The sequence below is a fragment of the Varanus komodoensis genome, unplaced genomic scaffold (genome assembly GCF_004798865.1).
Source record: "Varanus komodoensis strain SLA01 unplaced genomic scaffold, ASM479886v1 scaffold1, whole genome shotgun sequence".
In the NCBI taxonomy this organism is placed as follows: domain Eukaryota; kingdom Metazoa; phylum Chordata; class Lepidosauria; order Squamata; family Varanidae; genus Varanus; species Varanus komodoensis.
The window spans coordinates 122947432-122964270 of NW_025335268.1; the positions used below are offsets into that span (position 1 = coordinate 122947432).

Sequence of the window (16839 nt, forward strand, 5' to 3'; positions counted from 1 at the left end):
GTCCCACTTCCATACTTATGGTATAATGCACAGAGGGGAATCTAACAGCATAAAGAGCTGGGAATGTTCTTGAATTTGTTTTTATATTTAGAAAATGATGTTGCTGTCTTTAGAGAGTAACTGACCCTGTTCACATGATCATCACAGCTCACCATGGGTTGTTTAAGCCATGGTAGGCTGCAGTGGACAAGGAACGGGATTTGCATATCCAATGTCTGGCTCTGGCTTGTTGTGTCATATGAACCAGGGGGGCACTTAACAACAGATGACACAAGCATTGTTTAATTCTCATAAAAATCATAGTCCCTGGGTTTGCATGCTATGATAAGATGCAGCTGTGTGTTGAATATTCAAAACAGCCACATGCTGGAGCCCACCAAGGAACACAACTGGCTTTATACATTTGTTTTGATTGAGTTCCATTAAAGATTGCCATTTAGAGTATCAATTTAGAAGTAACTGGGGTGTTTCTGTGATTAGTTTTTGATCTGATCTTCAAAACACATATCCATAATGCTTTTTCAGTTTAATACAAAGGCAGTAAGTTGTTTTGAAAGGAGGAGAAAAATAGATTTTGCGTACTAAGAATAACTAAATGTTTTAACTGTGTAACGTTTCGAAGAGGAATCTAGGATTCTGATCATGAGACTGTCCCTTAGTGATGATTCTCCATGAATGTTCAATATGTATACAGTATGTTCAGAGGAACACTGTCATAAGTGATAAATGTTACATTTGAAACAGTACTGAGAGTCAAAACTTCATACATTTGTTCAGAGACCTGCTGTGCATAAATTAATATGTGGGGGGTTTGCATATATTTTACTTCCCTCTCTCAACATTATTTCATTCAGTAAATGTGTTAACTGTGTAGAGCTATGAAAAGCTTTACAAATTAAATGCAATTGTATCCTCAGTGAGACTGGGGGACTCACTGGTACAGACCAGACAGACTTAAGAGACAATAAAGGCAATTAAGAGAGTTAAAAGGTTTCAGTAGGGAATATCAGTTGTCACAGAACCATGGGTTCTTATGTTGTTTGAACCCAATCACGTGACCAAACCATGGCTGATTAACCAGTAACAACCCATAAAGAGAACCATGGTTGTTGCATTGCAAACTATGGTTGGTATTAGTTAACCAATCATGGCATGTTAGCATGGCTGGGTTCAGGCGGCACAGTAACTGACCTTTCAGCAACAACCCATGGTTCAATAACATACTCATCCTTCAAGTATGGGTTATTATGAGACATACTCAGGTGTGGGTTATTATGTTGTCTGAGTCCAGCCATAGTAAGCTGTGCTATGCATGCAGATAGGCTAACTTGGTGCTATGCATGCAGATAGCTTGGTGCTATCGTGGCACTGGAAGTCCCTACAACTTCCTAGAATCTTCCTAGAGGTGCCAGAACAGCTGGATTCCAGTGGAGAAGCTCATATCCTGAGTCAGATATGGTTTTCAGAATGTGGGGTGGAGGTTTACAGTTATCCAGCAGGAAAATGCACCTTGCTAAACATTTTCCAAAGCTGCACTCAGTTCTGAAATATTTTGCTAAGCAAAACATTATTTGCCTAGAGTGAGTTTGGGGCTTTTTAAAAAGCGGGTTCTGCAATATTTGACCAGTGGGCTTGAAGGAATTACCAGGTACTGGAGGGAAAAGAAATGAATAAGGAATATTTCTTTCTTAATGAGTAGTAGCTGCTAAGGCCTATTGTATGGAAATGGTGGTATCAGAGGAAGAGAGCATCTGTTGAACTAGTTCTTTGAACATAGCAGTTGCAAGATAAATCGTGACCATGTCTGTGCTCAGACAGTGGAGAAGAGAATTTCATACATTCTCTTAAATGTGGTCTTTTAACAAAACAAAGCAAAGCAAAACAAAAAGCAAAACATTAAGAAAACAGCATGGTTAGTTACATTGTAGAAATGTGGTCTACTGTCTGTTATCTTTTGTAAGATATCTAAAGCTTTTGTTTAAGAGCAATGTGTACAGCTAGACTCATTCTTACGTGCATTCTTCTCAGCAGCAGTGACCAATGGCTACAGGAAGCATATGGAAAGCGGTTCTGACTCAGAGTGCAGTACTGGCCTTGGTAGTGGTCTCACATTTGACATCTGCAGGTAAACTCCCTTTTGGAAGACCTTGCCCAGAATACCCACTTCCCCCTGCTACTTTCTAGTCTTTTCTTTCAGTGTGTACTTTGAGATGTCACTTGCATCAATCACAGTGGCCATAAATAGAGTAGGGTTGCAGCTGTCACAAGCCAGCTTTCTCCCCTTTACACTTGCAAACAGAAATCATTCTTTGGCAAAAGTTCTTTATTCTCCAATGCACATCCATTAAGCACAACCAACAAAGAATAAGGCTCTGAGCATGCACAGAGCAGTTCATTGAACCCAATTAACAGCATTCTACTACTTCTTAACTACTTCCCAGCATTCCCTTGAGGACCCCTGGGCCCTTCCCTCGCTGGCGTACTTTTGGAAATGGGTAAGCTTCTTCTCTCTCTAGTTGGTCGGCCCATCTCTCCCGACATTGCATCTTGAGGTCAGGAGTCATACCAGGCATGCTTTGCTGGCTGCAGGAGTTCTTCTCCCTTGCCTTCTCCCTGCAGTTGTAAATCCTGCCTATTCCCAGCATCTGCCTGAACACTTGGGGCGGGTGCCCTTGAAATAAGCCCTTCCACTTGTTTCATTGCAACATCTGAGAATTCTGGTTCCCAGAACCCCTTGTCTCCTGAGGAATCTGTATCAGCCTAACCTTGGAGCACGTGCCAAGAATTGCTATCCCTTTCATTCCTGACAGCAGTGGCTGGGGTTGCTGCCGCCTCTGCTGCCTCCTCCTCCTCCGCCTCCTCCTCCTCCATCAGTGTCAAGGTTTACAAGTTTGAGAATTATTTATCCCACCTATGTATTCTGGACAGTATGCATTATTCTAGATAGTATATTGGTGCTGATTATATTCTAACCGTGTGTCATATTTTTTCTGTATCTTCCATAATTTTGTATTTTGTTATTAGTACTACTTCGGGTAAACTACTTGCTGTTTCCAACACAGATCCATGGGTGGCTATAGAAGTCTTCCACAACCTCTGGTGGCCTCCAGATGTTGTGGACTTCAACTATCATTGGACCTGGAATGCTGGGAGTTGTAGTCCAAAACATTGGAAGGTGCCAATTTGGGAAAGTCTATGCAAAGGGGTAAAGTGTAGATCCGAATTCCACATTAAAAAAGCCCCAATTCCTAGCCCTTAGTTATAACAAGGCCCTACCATTAGGCAGTACAAGTGAGTATCACTGCCCTGTCCCTTCTAGCTGAACATTGGGCCCATGGAGAGCCAGCATTACTGCTGCACTGGCTCACTGGTGCCCCATCTTGCACATCATAGTGGTAAATTGTGGGTTAAATGATATTTATGTGCACAGATATGTACTGCCTGCAAGCTGCTCTCCTTTTCTGTAAACAACCTCCAGTCAACGCAATTGGAATTTTTGAGTGTCATGTGTGAACCTGAATTGCTAAACAATCCAGTGTTCACACATCACCCTCAAAACAAACGAGTGGTTAACTAGTTGTTTGTTGCTGCATTAACCAGTGGATTGTTTGCTCCTCAAAAACTCTTTTCAGTTTACACATAATGCTGACAACCTCTGATTATCTCACTGAATGTATGTTGTTTATGGAAAATGGAAGTGGCTCATACATGGCACACATACTTGTAGCTCATGAGTTAATTAAAAATCATCATCGTCCCATCTATTCCCAGTGACTGAGGCTGAAGGCAGGCTTCAACATTAAAATTCATACAATTAAAGCATTAAAATGCACAAGTTAAAATGTAATTAAGTCAATTAGATATTAAAATAGAATGGATACCCAGATTAAAAACAGTAACCAACAATATAAAGAATAAGACTAATTCAGCACAAATATACAGGCCATTCCCAAATGCCTGCTTGAACAAAATACTTCTTGCTTGCTTTTGGATACCTAGCAGGGAAGATGCCAACCAAGCTTCCCTAGAAAGGGAATTCCAGACCTTTGGGGCAGCCACTGAGAAGGTCCTCTCCTGTATTCCTGCCAAGCGTACCTTGCGAGGATGGTGTGACCAAGAGAAGGGACTCTACAGAAGATTTAGAGCTGAGGCAGGCTTATTATACGGGAGAATACAGTCTTTCAGATAGCCTGGATGCAAGCTGTCGGGGGCTTTATCGGTCATCACCAGCACTTTGAAGTGTGACCAGAAACTGACTGGGAGCCAGTGAAGCTGTTTCAAGAGAGGAGTTGTGCGCTCTCTGTAGCCAGTCCCAGTCAGCAATCTGGCAGCAGCTCTCTGAAGCAGCTGAAGTGTCCAAGCACTCTTCAGAGGAAACCCCACATTAGAGCACATTACAGTAATCCAGACAGGATGTGGCTAAGGCTTGTGTCTTCACGGCCAAATCAGACAGCTTAGGAAATGGGTGCAGCTGGAACAAATGCACTCCTGGCCACAACCGAGACCTGGGCATCAGTCCTGCTACAAAACTGTGTCTTAAGGGGGAGTGCAGCCCCATCCAGCACAGGCTAAATCCCTATTCACTGGTCCGCCTTCCAGCTGACCAGGAGCACCTCTTCCTTTCTGGACTAAACTTCAATTGCTTTGCCCTTGTCCATTCCACTGCTGCTGACAAACACTGATTTAGGACTGATACAGCTTCCTTGGGATGAGATGGAAAGGAGAAACAGAGTTGGGTGTCATCAGCATACTGGTGACACCGAAGCATAGTATGTGTGAACCGTTTCCCCCAAAATGCACTTGAGTTAACTTGATTTCCAACTCCTCCTCTGTATCTGATCCAAGTCCTAAAAATACCAAGGCAGCCTCATAAGGCTACCCATGACATACAGCAATTATTTCACAAGAGGTCATGCATGTTTTCCTTTGTGTGGCTTTAATTACTGGTCTGTCTACCCACATCTTGCAAAGCCTGGTGGTTTGCCAAAAGGAAACAGCTGAAGTCATTTATCAGGCCCAAAGGACTTACTGTCACAGTGGTGCAGTAACCAACCCAAAATGCCTCCCTTGTGTTTTTGCTTTATATCCTCCTTCACTTCATGGCACAACTTGAAGTAAACTCAAACTAAGCATTGTTTTGTCACTTACTCTTTATGTATATTTTTTCACAGTGGTTTGGCTCCACACAAACGTAGCCGAGGGAAACCTGCCCTGGCTCGGGTTCCTTTCCTGGATGGTGTGAATGGAGACTTGGAATATAGCAGCTCAGGTGAGAGGACAGGGCGCAGGATCCTGAAGCACAGTGCACAGCTGAAGTATGGACTACCAAGTCATGGAGTTGGTCCTTGTTGGTTGTGTCAAGGGAGGCTAAGGCTACAATCCTATATCCACTTTCTGGAAGGAAATGATTTTGAACTCGAGGGATCTTATTTCTGAAAAAAATATATATAGCAGCACTGTGGGACTGAAGTCCTTTGCACATTTCTGTAAGGGTGTCTGAACAGTGCAACTTGGTTTTGAGCAATCATGCATAAGATCATTTGGTAAATATATAATTTGTTGATATCAATCTATGGCTTGTCGCTTTTATGGCTTAGTGAATGGTGGAGTCTGTTCCATCATACAGCTGTTGGCAAGATAGGTTTTGGCAAATTATATATTATTATTTTGATTATTATTACTACATATTGATAATTTCATTTTAATAAATGAATTTCTTTTTTCTCTAGATATAGAGAAAAGCTTAAACATTGGTTGTCGGTATCTAGAGAAATTTCAGAGTGGGGCTACTCAGGGCTCTTAACCTGGAGCTTCAGTACCTTGAATATTTGCATATTCTTATAAATACTGTATTTTGCACATTTAGTCAGTACCAGTGAAAAACTCCTGCCGTCCGACCTGGGAAAGCATCTGTGCCAGTGCCTTTCCCTGGAATTGCTCCTCCCCTCCTCCGTCTCTTGCCTGCCTCCTCTCTCTTGCCCTTCCTGCTTACTGCATCACCATCGTGGCCACCCACTCTGCAGGCTGAACAAGCTCCCTGAAGAGCCATATTGGCTAGAAAAGGGGCTGGCACAGCTCTTCAGAGAGGCAGCCACGGTTAAATGCCTGGCTCTGAAAGGTCTTGGTAGAGTGAGGCATTGTGGGGTGGGTTGTCCCTGGAGATCACCTGTCTTTTGGACCTGCACACTCACTCTGAGAGAATCCACAGAGTGGGCAACAGGATTGGAGTGGGTATGTATTCAAAATTAAATTGCAGAATTTATGCTGGATACAAAATGCCTTTCTCTACTGCAGAGCTGGGATTTTCTCCTGCATGTCTTTCTGTCTTTGTGGCAGCCATTGTGATCAATAGCGCTGAAATACAGACTTTACTTATATGTAAAGATCAATACAGGCTTTACTTATATGTTTCTACCATGGATCTTGGTTTAGGGAGGAAACCTGTACTAAAGATCTGCTGGCTGAAGACCCATAGGATTCAGCAGAAACCCTGCTATGACAGTGGAATGTCAGATTTGCTGCCATCATAACACCTCCAGTCTATGGACATATGCCTGTTGAAAGCAAACCTTCCCACCAGCTCCAGACTAGGCACAATGAATATTACTCAGCTCCTTCAATGGGAGGGTGAAGAAAATAGCTGCCCTCTCAGTGACAATAGCTGCCCTGCCCAGAGCACCATGGCAGAGCTTAAAACACGGTGAACTCAGCACTCAGTCACAGCAAATTGCTGCATAGTACCCAGGCTCCCCACAGGGAGACCATAGCCCTGATGAATGACATGACATGGGGCTCTATCTTCCCAGGCCCATGTTGGGGGCACTTAGAGCTGCAAGGGGGAACTTTGGAGGGAGGAGCTTTAGAAAGGGCATTTTGCACAAAACAGCCTGGCTCCGGAACGCACCAGGGAGCTTAACGCCATTGCTTAAGCTTTTCTGCCTTGCACCCTAACAGGTGCTTGCCTTCGGGACAGCAGCAACTTTCAGTTGGAAGTGTCACCCAGCTGGAGTGTGAAGACAGAGCGCTGTTTTGCTTACTGCAGCTTTTTTAACTGGCATGTCTGGCCTATTATTTTAGCTACAATTCATATGCTATGTCAGATACAGGATACGTTTTCTCAGTTTCATAGTCATAACACTAACCTTCACCCATAGATCTGCAGCTACTTTCAAGGACAGAAATCCATGCGGTTGACAGGGGAAAATCTAATTCAGTTCTTACTGTGACTTCTTAGGTAGAAACTTGCTGATGCAGTTTGAGGAGCACACTGAACTAGAACCTCTGGAGCTTGTGTGGGCAAAGTGCCGTGGCTACCCTTCTTACCCAGCACTGGTATGTATGCCTGTTTCATAACTGGCTTTCCTTCCATGGTGGACATCTTAATACCTTAGTGTCTGGTGCTAAGTGCACAATGAAGCTCATTGGAGAAAGAAGAGGTTTGCTGGAAGAATCGTGCAAAACACTGATGTTTTCATTCAGAGTATTGCTTAGGGTGCTTCCAGGCAGGGCTTTTATTGTGCCATCGCTCTGTCTCATTCATGGAATTTCATTTGGTTTCTAGATGTCATCATCTTCCACTTAAACCTGCTGTGTTTTCCCACCTTCCCTCTTTTTTATTGCCACAGAGAATGTATTCATGGGAAAAAGAATAGCTGCACAATGCCTTCCAGTTGGGTGAGGAGCCCTCCATCTGCAAGCACTTTTATTATCTGGAATGACAATGTGTTTGTTGTGGTTACAGAATAGGAATAGGAAACATACACATTTTGTAATAAATGTGTGACTTAAAAATTGCAAGATTCTGAATTGTCAGGGCTGATCACTGAAAGCAAGGGATATGAATGCAAAGGTTAACTGTTGGTTCTTCCATATAAACCGCTCCTATTACTAATAATCAAAAGACATTATGCAGCTATTGCTCCTTAATGGATGTTTTTGTGGAAAGAGAAAGTCGCAGTAGGAGGATAACATAGAAAGTTTACAAGCTGAAGATGACATTTGGACCTTCTGGAAATACGGTGAATGAGGTTGAGAGATTGCTTGATAAAAGGCTTGTTTGGAAGCATCCTTTGTGTGAACTAATTAATGTCTTTATTTTCCTCTTTTGATATAAAAGCGGCAGACCTGGCCATTAGGATGCCTATGCAGGTACCCTCAGTCATATTTTAAAGCATTTTCTGAATAAAACTTGCATTAATCATTAAATATGCCAATAAAATATTACATTGAACTTGTGATGTATCATGATGATATGTAGTGACTTGCAGAAGTATTCACCACTGCTCACTTTTATAATTATTTATTTATTCATATTTATATCCCGTCCTATGCAAATGTCTCAGGACTGTGCAATACTTGATTGTACTACAACCTGGAACTGAAATAGATTTCATTGACATGGATGTATGCGAGGTATTCTGCAAGCGAAAGTGCAAACTCTTTTTGTCTGGGTTCACACAGCATGCTAAGGTATTGGGGGATGGCTTAGCATGTTATGTGAACTATTTCCTTGGGGTAGGTTATAAACCACCTCAAGTGCCCACGGCTTCTCCGTGGGTTTAGAAAGCCCTCTGTGGCTTAGAGTGTTGTCCAACCCTGGAGAACACATTAGGCCATGATCAAGCCCAAAATTAGAAGGGTCTCATGGGCAGAAAAAGTTGCATTCTAACCAAGCAACCCTAGCTGGTGACAACCAGCAGAGTGCCCACTTCCATGCATCCTGCTGATGCTGGCAGGAGAACAGGAGTGCTCACAGGCAGTTCCATTTTGCCTCTGGCATTGGCAGGAACAGTGGAAGAGCCTGCTGTTTGGTCTTCCTTCCTCACAAGCAAATGAGGCCAAGTGACTGGGTCCTATCTACTGCAGCAGTGGGGAACCAACTGTTCTACTCATCTTTTTTCCGAGGAAGGCAGGCGGAGTGCCTCCGCAGCCCCTGACTTATTTCCCCGCTTCCGTGCTGGGAAAAGAGAGGAGCAGGGAGGAAGGCAGTCACAGCTGGCTCTGCCAGGGGAGGCATCAGCTCCCTAGCACTCTCCTGCTCCCTGGTGGCACTTGTGCTCCCTAGAACATTGTCTCTGCTGGGCGAGGAATGGACAGAACTGGCATTTGCCTTCGAAGGCAGGTCCCTTGCTGCCTGCTGCATGTGCCGCCTCCTTGGGAAGGAGAAAGCAGGCAAGCTGGGTGTAGAGAAACCGGAGATGTGGAAGCACTTCCTGTCTGACTGTCACTCTGGCCAGCTCCATCCTACTTCCCTCCCATCTCCCTTGCCTGTCCTTTCCTAGGAAGAGATGCACAGGACAGGTGGCAGTACTGTTGCTGGAGCCTGTCCTGTACCAAAGTCCAGGTTGGGACACTGGGTCACCCTTCCTTCAGTTCTTACCCCCCCCCCTCCAGTTTCCCTGCCAGCATTGCCAGGACCACGGGGTGGGATGGGGTGGGGGTAACAGCAGCTAGAATTGTCTGCTTTTGACTGCTCTTGTCCTGTTCCCCTCAGTGGCCTAGTGCAGTGTTTCTGACTGGGAACAAGGGAAAGTGGGGTAGTGGTAGTTGAGGACCCTCGCCATGCTTGATTGTTAAACTCTACGCCCACCCCTCACACCCCTGGTGCTAGTTTAAGCCCAGGTTAGCTACATGGCCATCCTGGCTTAACATTTCATCCTAACCTGCCCATTGTGGCACTTTTTAAGTAAGTAAAAAAGCATTTTGGCACTTGTTGATTGCTAAAGTACTTGGTGGAAACTTGACTAGAGAGCATGAAACAAACATCTTCTGGACAAAAGTCTTCCTATTGCTGTCATTGCTGCTACTGCAGTGTAAGGAGAGCTGTGGGAACTACATCTCTTCCATTTTAAACACTGTTATGTGTATGACTTCTCAAACTCTGCAAGCTTTTCCTGTCCCTGCCTCCTCTAGTAAGAAATAGCTTGGATTAAGTATACTGCATTGAATTGTACAGTACTATATAGAACCATGTACTACACAAAAGATCTGAATGGATGACAGCACAGGGTTAAACTGCATTTATGCTTAAACTTGATGGAAGCTAGACTGAAGAGAAGGAAGAGAGACAACACAAACACACTGAACATCAAACCGGTGTTTTAAAAGTAATTGAGATTTATAAATACCTCCTACCAACAATTTCAATAACAGCCTTCCTTGGGGCATTGAAAATGGGTAACATATCTATACCAAAATGCTCATTAAAGACCCTGCATCAGACCAGGGGGAAGTTCTGATCAGAAAGCCAAACAACTCTGTCCTAGACCCTGTGCTGTTCAACATGCTTATAAATAATTTGGACAAAGCCCGGTTGGGGATGCTTATCGAATTTTCAGATGGCACAAAGCTGGAAGGGGTAGCAAGCATCACAGGAAACACAGTCAGAATTCAAAATGATCTTGAGAGCCTGCTATGTAGAGTCAAAATCAGAAGATTTAATTCAACAAAGATAAACCTAAGTCTTGTGTTTAAGTACAGAGAATCAAAGGCACATGTATATTATGGGGAAAATAACATATGAATAAAAGTAAAATCCAACCAAGGCAGCTTACAAGAAAGATTAAAAAATACATGAATAAAAACATTAAACACAATATGAACAATAACTTGTAAGGATCCTTTGAACAGGGCACAGTGGATGATGGAAATCCTTGGGAGAGAAGAAAGGGACAGCCCAGCTAGAGCAGGGGTTTGAGGTGATGGTTGCTTCCCTGCCTTATGGGATACTTTCCACTTTCCCATTTCATGCTGATAAGGAAGGTTTCTGGTTCTTTATGTTAGCCATCTTCAAGTGCTTTGGTGGAAATGAATAAACAAACAAATGAGAATATGTAGTAATCAACTGTTATCCATCATCATGTTTAGAGGTATAATCATGGAAGAAAAAACAGAAATCAAATGTAAAATAACTAGAGACATGCTATCTCAGCACTAAAAGAACTGCTTTCCTATTAAGCAAAAGTAACCAGAAGCAAGTATTTTGATGTAGTTTAGTCCTGTGCACGACTATGTAAAAGTAGCCCCAACCGAGTTCAGGGATACCTACCTGCAGGTAAATCTGTGTAGGGTTGCTAAATCTAAAAGCTAAAACAAAATCTAAGTAGAAAAAAACATTCAGAAATTAAAGTTCGAAGTAGCTAACTGTAAGATCTGAATGCAACATGAGATGTGAAACTCACAAAGTATGACAAGCATAAAAATATTAATATCTCATTGTAAGCAGTCCATTTGTTCTTTACAGTAGTCATGCTGAAGAGTTAAGGAGCCCATATAGCCACTAACATAAGGGGAAAGAATTGTGTGAACACATATTTATGCAGCAGAAAACACAAGTAAAAATCCCCAACTATGGAAAGAAAAGAAGGGGGTTAGCAAATCCTGCCCCCCCCACACACATATAGATACCCAAATATTGTAATTTCTAGACTCTAATTATGATCCAGCTATGGCTGTGATAAAGGCCTTGAATCCAAAGGTCTGTAGCTGAATACAACTAGTGCAAGATCTATCAAACTCAATGGTGGATCAGCAAGGATGGATTAGTGTCATTTGAATAACAATGTTCTGAAACACTTTGAAGGCCCAGTCCTATACAAGTTTAGACTGAAGAAAGACCTATAACTCCACTTAGGCCTCAGCAAGCCTTTTTCGGTCTAAACATGCGTTGGACCACACCCTGTGTTGACAACAGTGACACACAGGTCTTTCTCATTTATGCCCACAAGTGGGAATCTGTCAGTACTGAGCCATAAAGAAAAGTTTACCATGTGTTTTCTAGGCTGTAACTTGTTGATAACTTTAGCAAAGGGGTAGAGTGCAGTGTGAGGAGAAGTTCTACAGTGAATCTCTCTCGCTTGCTGTTAAAGGGTTTTCATCTTCCTCATGTGTTACTTTAAATTAGTACCCTGGACAAACAGAAATGCAGAGTACACATGAGCTGTGATGTCTTTATAGTTGTTCAAAGCTTTTTCTGAAGCATTTTGCTGCAAAGGCTTCCATTCATCTTATCACTGCTGGGCTCTGCCCTACTGTACATATTAGATAATTAGTCATATTGTGCTACCCCTACTAACTCTTTCTTCTTCACGGTTCCCTTGACTACACACTAGATCTGGTCTAAATGCTCAGATGGTTGTGAAACTTGTTTGGTTAATTGCATTTTAACTCAATTCCCATCCTACCATCATGCATTAGATGCCTTCCCACCTTCTCTCCAGTGTCCTCAGGCACTACCAAAGGACTGTATCTTTGGACTGAATTTCCGAGGTCTGCAATGAGCCTCTGGAGTTTTACCTATCCATTTTGTGTTTTCAGATAATTGATCCTGAAATGCCACGGGAGGGCCTCCTGCACAATGGAGTCCCAATCCCTGTCCCTCCGCTGGAGGTTTTGAAGTTAGGGGAGCAGAAACAAGCAGAGACTGGAGAAAAGCTTTTCCTTGTCCTTTTCTTTGACAACAAGAGGACGTGGTAAGTAAATACCAAGGGCTAAAGAAAGTAACCTTTTTGTATCAGGGTGTTACTCGAATGCATTTACAGCTAAATATTTAAGCACTCAGGAGATTTCAGGAGAATACCAGAGTATGTGACTACATGATAGGCTTACAGTTCTTCTTTCTTCCAATGAATGATGAAAAGGCCTTCTGTTTGTTTCAGAACCAAGCAAAGCCAATACACAACTTCCCTCTGCTGGAGAGGGTGCATCTTGCAATACTATTCATCAAACGTACTGATGTTTCTTGGAGAGTTTTCTGCCCAGTCAAAATGAATAACAACAACTATTTCTATAAATTTGGAAACTGGGCAGATCCATGCAGTTTGAGAGAGAACTACCACTCAAGGCCACCAGAAATATATTTTCTTGCATTCTTTATACTCTTCATAAATAACTTTTGTCTGTATATGTGCCTTTGAACTGCAGGCAGTGGCTTCCACGGGAAAAAGTTCTTCCCCTTGGAGTAGATGACACAGTGGATAAATTAAAGATGATGGAGGGACGGAAAACCAGCATTCGCAAGTCTGTCCAGGTTGCGTATGACCGGGCCATGATCCATATGAGTCGCGTTCGGGGAGACCATCCTTTTGTCACACCAAATTACCTGTAGAGACTGAAGCTGGAGTCTACTCTGCCCTTTCTGCTATTCCTGGAGAGAATGTCTTCATCTAAAGGCACAAAAGGTCTTGGGGTGCACTAATTAGTGGGAGAGTTGCCCTTTGCACAGAAGCAGGTGAAGGTGGTTGTGCTCGTAGCAGAGAAGCACTGTTTCTTTCCGTTGGGAACGCTCCTGTAAAATACCTGATATGTGCCAAAATGCCTGTCTGGGTTCCTTCTGAATATGTCCACTGAAGATCCAGCAGAAGTAGTAATGAAATGCTTTGACTGATAAGATGATGCCAGGAGCCACTGCACTGCAATGCTGTGGCCTTGGCAGAAGCTTAGGCCTCAGAAACAGAGCTGCTTGCTGATTGGACTGGAAACCTCGCAAGTCGGTCATATTTTCAGTATTCAACTAGTCCTGAAGAATTCTCTGGAGCCTGCCTCAGTCTCCTCCTGATGACTCTTGTGTGCCAAATTTACAGTAGTATTCACCATCGCTTTTCATGTTATTTTTAAAAACACTCATTTGCCCCTACTACCTTTATAAGATTTACAGCCTAGTTTAGAAATTTCATACCTAGGTTTATATAAGTTTTAATGTTAGATCGTACTGGCAAAAAAGATCGAGATGATATTTTGGTGAGTCTTCCCCTTTCCCCTCATGCACACTTACATGCTCAAAGCTTTAAATATGAAGAAGAAATTACTTGTGGAACATTTTGTGTGATTACATTTATGATGTTGTTTTTGCATTTCAGTGTCAAGTTAATACATTGTTGAAACAGAAACAAAACAGTATTCTTAAAATTCGTTAGAAACCACCTAACCCGCTGGGCATTAGATACTGGGGTTTATTAGGGCATGGGGAAAGCACCACCTTTTGTGGTTTGGAGAACATTTGGCCCATTACCCCAGTTCAGGGGGAGTGTGTAACTGAATTATGGCTGAGTAGCTGCTGCCTCGTTTGACTGCTGGAAGCTGAAGCAGCCTATAGAGGGGATACCCTGTGTGTAGAAACCTGCTTCCATGTGCACTCCGCCTCCACCTAGAGGGGGGCTATTGTGCGGCTCAGTGCAGGTGGCGCACTGTGCTCTCCAGCTTTATCTGCTTGCTTAGAGTGCCATATCTCCGTTGAAATATGTGGCTTTGGATCAGGGCATCCATGTGAAACCACAGTTCCTCTTTCTCCTGGAAAATTGCTCTGTTTTGTTTGGGGTTGAGTCAAAATGTTGTCTTGTCTTCATGCTCCCCACACCACGTTGCACTTTCATTCTTTGCTTTCCCAGAAATATTTTGCCATTTGTGTTTGTGTTCCGTAAGCTTCTGTTATTGGGATCTGTTAAAAATAGAGCACAACTCCTTAGGGAATCCAATTTTTTAAAACTTGCATGTATTGGGAAAGCAGGGAGAGCTGAAGTTTGCAAGTTGATAAATCAAAATTCAGATCAGAAATATTTTATCTACATTTTGATGTCTTTTCTTTTTAAGTGTTATAAACCAAAGGAGCAGAGCAAGATTGTAGTTTGAAAAGATTGCCCTTTTTCTCTTTTAAACTCATTTTTATTATTTTATTTTTTCATACTAAAGAGATTGTGGAACAAAATGTTAATGGGGAAAAATCACTGCCATTTCTATGTGGTTTACTGTTTTGAAAAGTACCACATCTTATATATTGGGACATAAAACCACACTTTATGGGAAATATCTGTAACATATAAAGATGATGAAGAGGAATCTTTTTTTAAATAGTCAATAATGCCTGAAGAGTGTGGCTATGGAAGGAACATGTGTACATAGTTGTAAAATAGTATTCTAAATTATTCAGGCCAATTGTTACCATTCTTAAGTCCTCAGTTGTGTTGCTGGGTCTTTTGTATGCACACAGTGTAATTAATTTAAAGCAACATACACTTTTCCCAGAGTGTAGCTCAGCTGTGGACTTGTGACCTATGTATAACTGTTTTAAGATCTTGCATTTTACTTTTTTCATTTTTTAAAAATTACATTTTAACGATTTGAATGGGCTAATATTCTGCTGTTGCTATGGGACCTAAACGTGACCTGTCAGTCTGCTGTAAAGCACAGATGGCTCTATTTATTGTAGAAAGTGAGTATATTTGCTTTCTAGAACTGTTTATATCAGATGGTATAAGAGGTAATAAAAATCTATGCTTGTAAAGAAAAAAAATGCTAATTTTACCTACTATAATCTGACTGTCTGAAACTATATTTTCTCTCTGAGAAATAAATGTTCTAATGTAAAATGTTGATTGAATTTCCTTAATCTGAGGAGAGCTTCTGGTTGACCCTTGGACTCTGAAATGTAACCATTTGCCAACTTTCGTAAGTCCCAAAGTATTTCACCTTGGAATTTCTTTTTCCTCATTATATTTGAATTTCATCTGTGGCAGAATGTTGAGAAATTGAAAGTTATAGGTAGCTGGGCATCTCGAAACTATATGGGGAGATGGGGAGTTTAAATCTGTGAAGGCATTTTATGCCAAGGAAAATGGATGTAATAGGAGCATTTGGCCTGTGATGTTATGCACATGGGATCCCCCCCCCTTCCCAAATTGACACCAATTAATGTTTGAAAGGATGGACTTTCAGACTACTCTGAAAGTTCAAGCTTATGGATAAGTACCCTTCATTTCAAATGTAATGCTACTCACAACATGTCTTTCTTCAGCTATAGTATATCCACAATTCCTTGAAATTTGGCTATTTCTTATTTTACTTTACAGTATTTATATATCATTTCCTATTTAAAAATCCCAGAACTATTTACAATAATTCACAAACCAGTACTTCATTATAAAAGCACAGCATCATTTAGGCAAGTTAATGGTTGGGTGAAATGAGGATAAACAAGTACACTTTTAGTAATTGTTGAAAGCACATTGGCATGAAGGGGTTAAGCCAGCTTAGGTCAGAGAAGACACACATGGCCCTATCAAAGACCTTCCAGCCATTCTTCCCCACCACTGTGAGAAGGCAGCTGGGTGCGCATAAGCCCATTGTAGAAGCTGTCTGCCTCTGTCCCTGACCCACATCTTAGCAGGACAGGCAGAAGACTAACACTGTGGTTCCAGCTTAGATCCTGGCAGCTATTACTAAGGTAGGATAAAGAACCTGACAGAGATGTGAAGGCCCAGAAAGCCCCCAAAATAGGGGAAACATTTCTAAAGCCTTTTTTAATATTTTCCTGAAAAATGGGGGAAATAGGTTATGGAATATTTTCTTTGGGAATGATGAATATTTTCGTTCAGACAAGATAGGCATATATTTACTCTCCAAAAACGTTTTCTGAAGACGTATGTAATGCTTATGGAAGGCTATGTACATTCTTAGATCCTTGCCATTCTTATGCATGGAGGATAAATAAATCCTAGCTTGCAAGCTGAGACTTTAAAAGTCTGCCTCTAGGGGGCACTGCCATGGCCACAAGAGAAGGAAAAAGGTTTCTGTTTCTTCTTACTTGTGGGCTTCCTCTTGTAGGAATAGTTGGTGAATCTTTTACTGCCTTCTCAACTAAGTATAAAAAGTTTGGTAGAAGTGAGCTGAAAAAGAAGAATATTCAGAAAATTGAATAATATTTGAGCTATATTTGTTTATTTTCATAAACCTGACATAAACCATAATTTAATTTCTTCCGATGCTTTGTTGCATCCCTCCACCATAAATTAGCAAGCAAGTCACTAAATAATGTTCTCCTCTTCTCAGCACTTTTTTGGAGAAATG

The 16839-nt window shown here is 41.9% G+C and overlaps 1 protein-coding gene across 4 annotated transcripts in view; it reads left to right on the forward strand.

Moving 5' to 3' along the window:
- The window catches only part of BRPF3 (bromodomain and PHD finger containing 3), a 47694-nt gene extending 32332 nt beyond the window's left edge, over positions 1-15362 (forward strand). For 3 of the 4 annotated variants that reach the window (XM_044443743.1, XM_044443752.1, XM_044443770.1), the window contains 5 exons: positions 2029-2125; positions 5172-5269; positions 7235-7332; positions 12316-12470; positions 12922-15362. In XM_044443743.1, the coding sequence (XP_044299678.1) occupies positions 2029-2125; positions 5172-5269; positions 7235-7332; positions 12316-12470; positions 12922-13105 (632 nt within the window). In that variant the 3' untranslated portion in view covers positions 13106-15362. The remainder of the gene's footprint in view (positions 1-2028; positions 2126-5171; positions 5270-7234; positions 7333-12315; positions 12471-12921) is intronic. The other variant, XM_044443762.1, reaches the window with a different exon arrangement.
- Positions 15363-16839: the final 1477 nt, after the last annotated feature.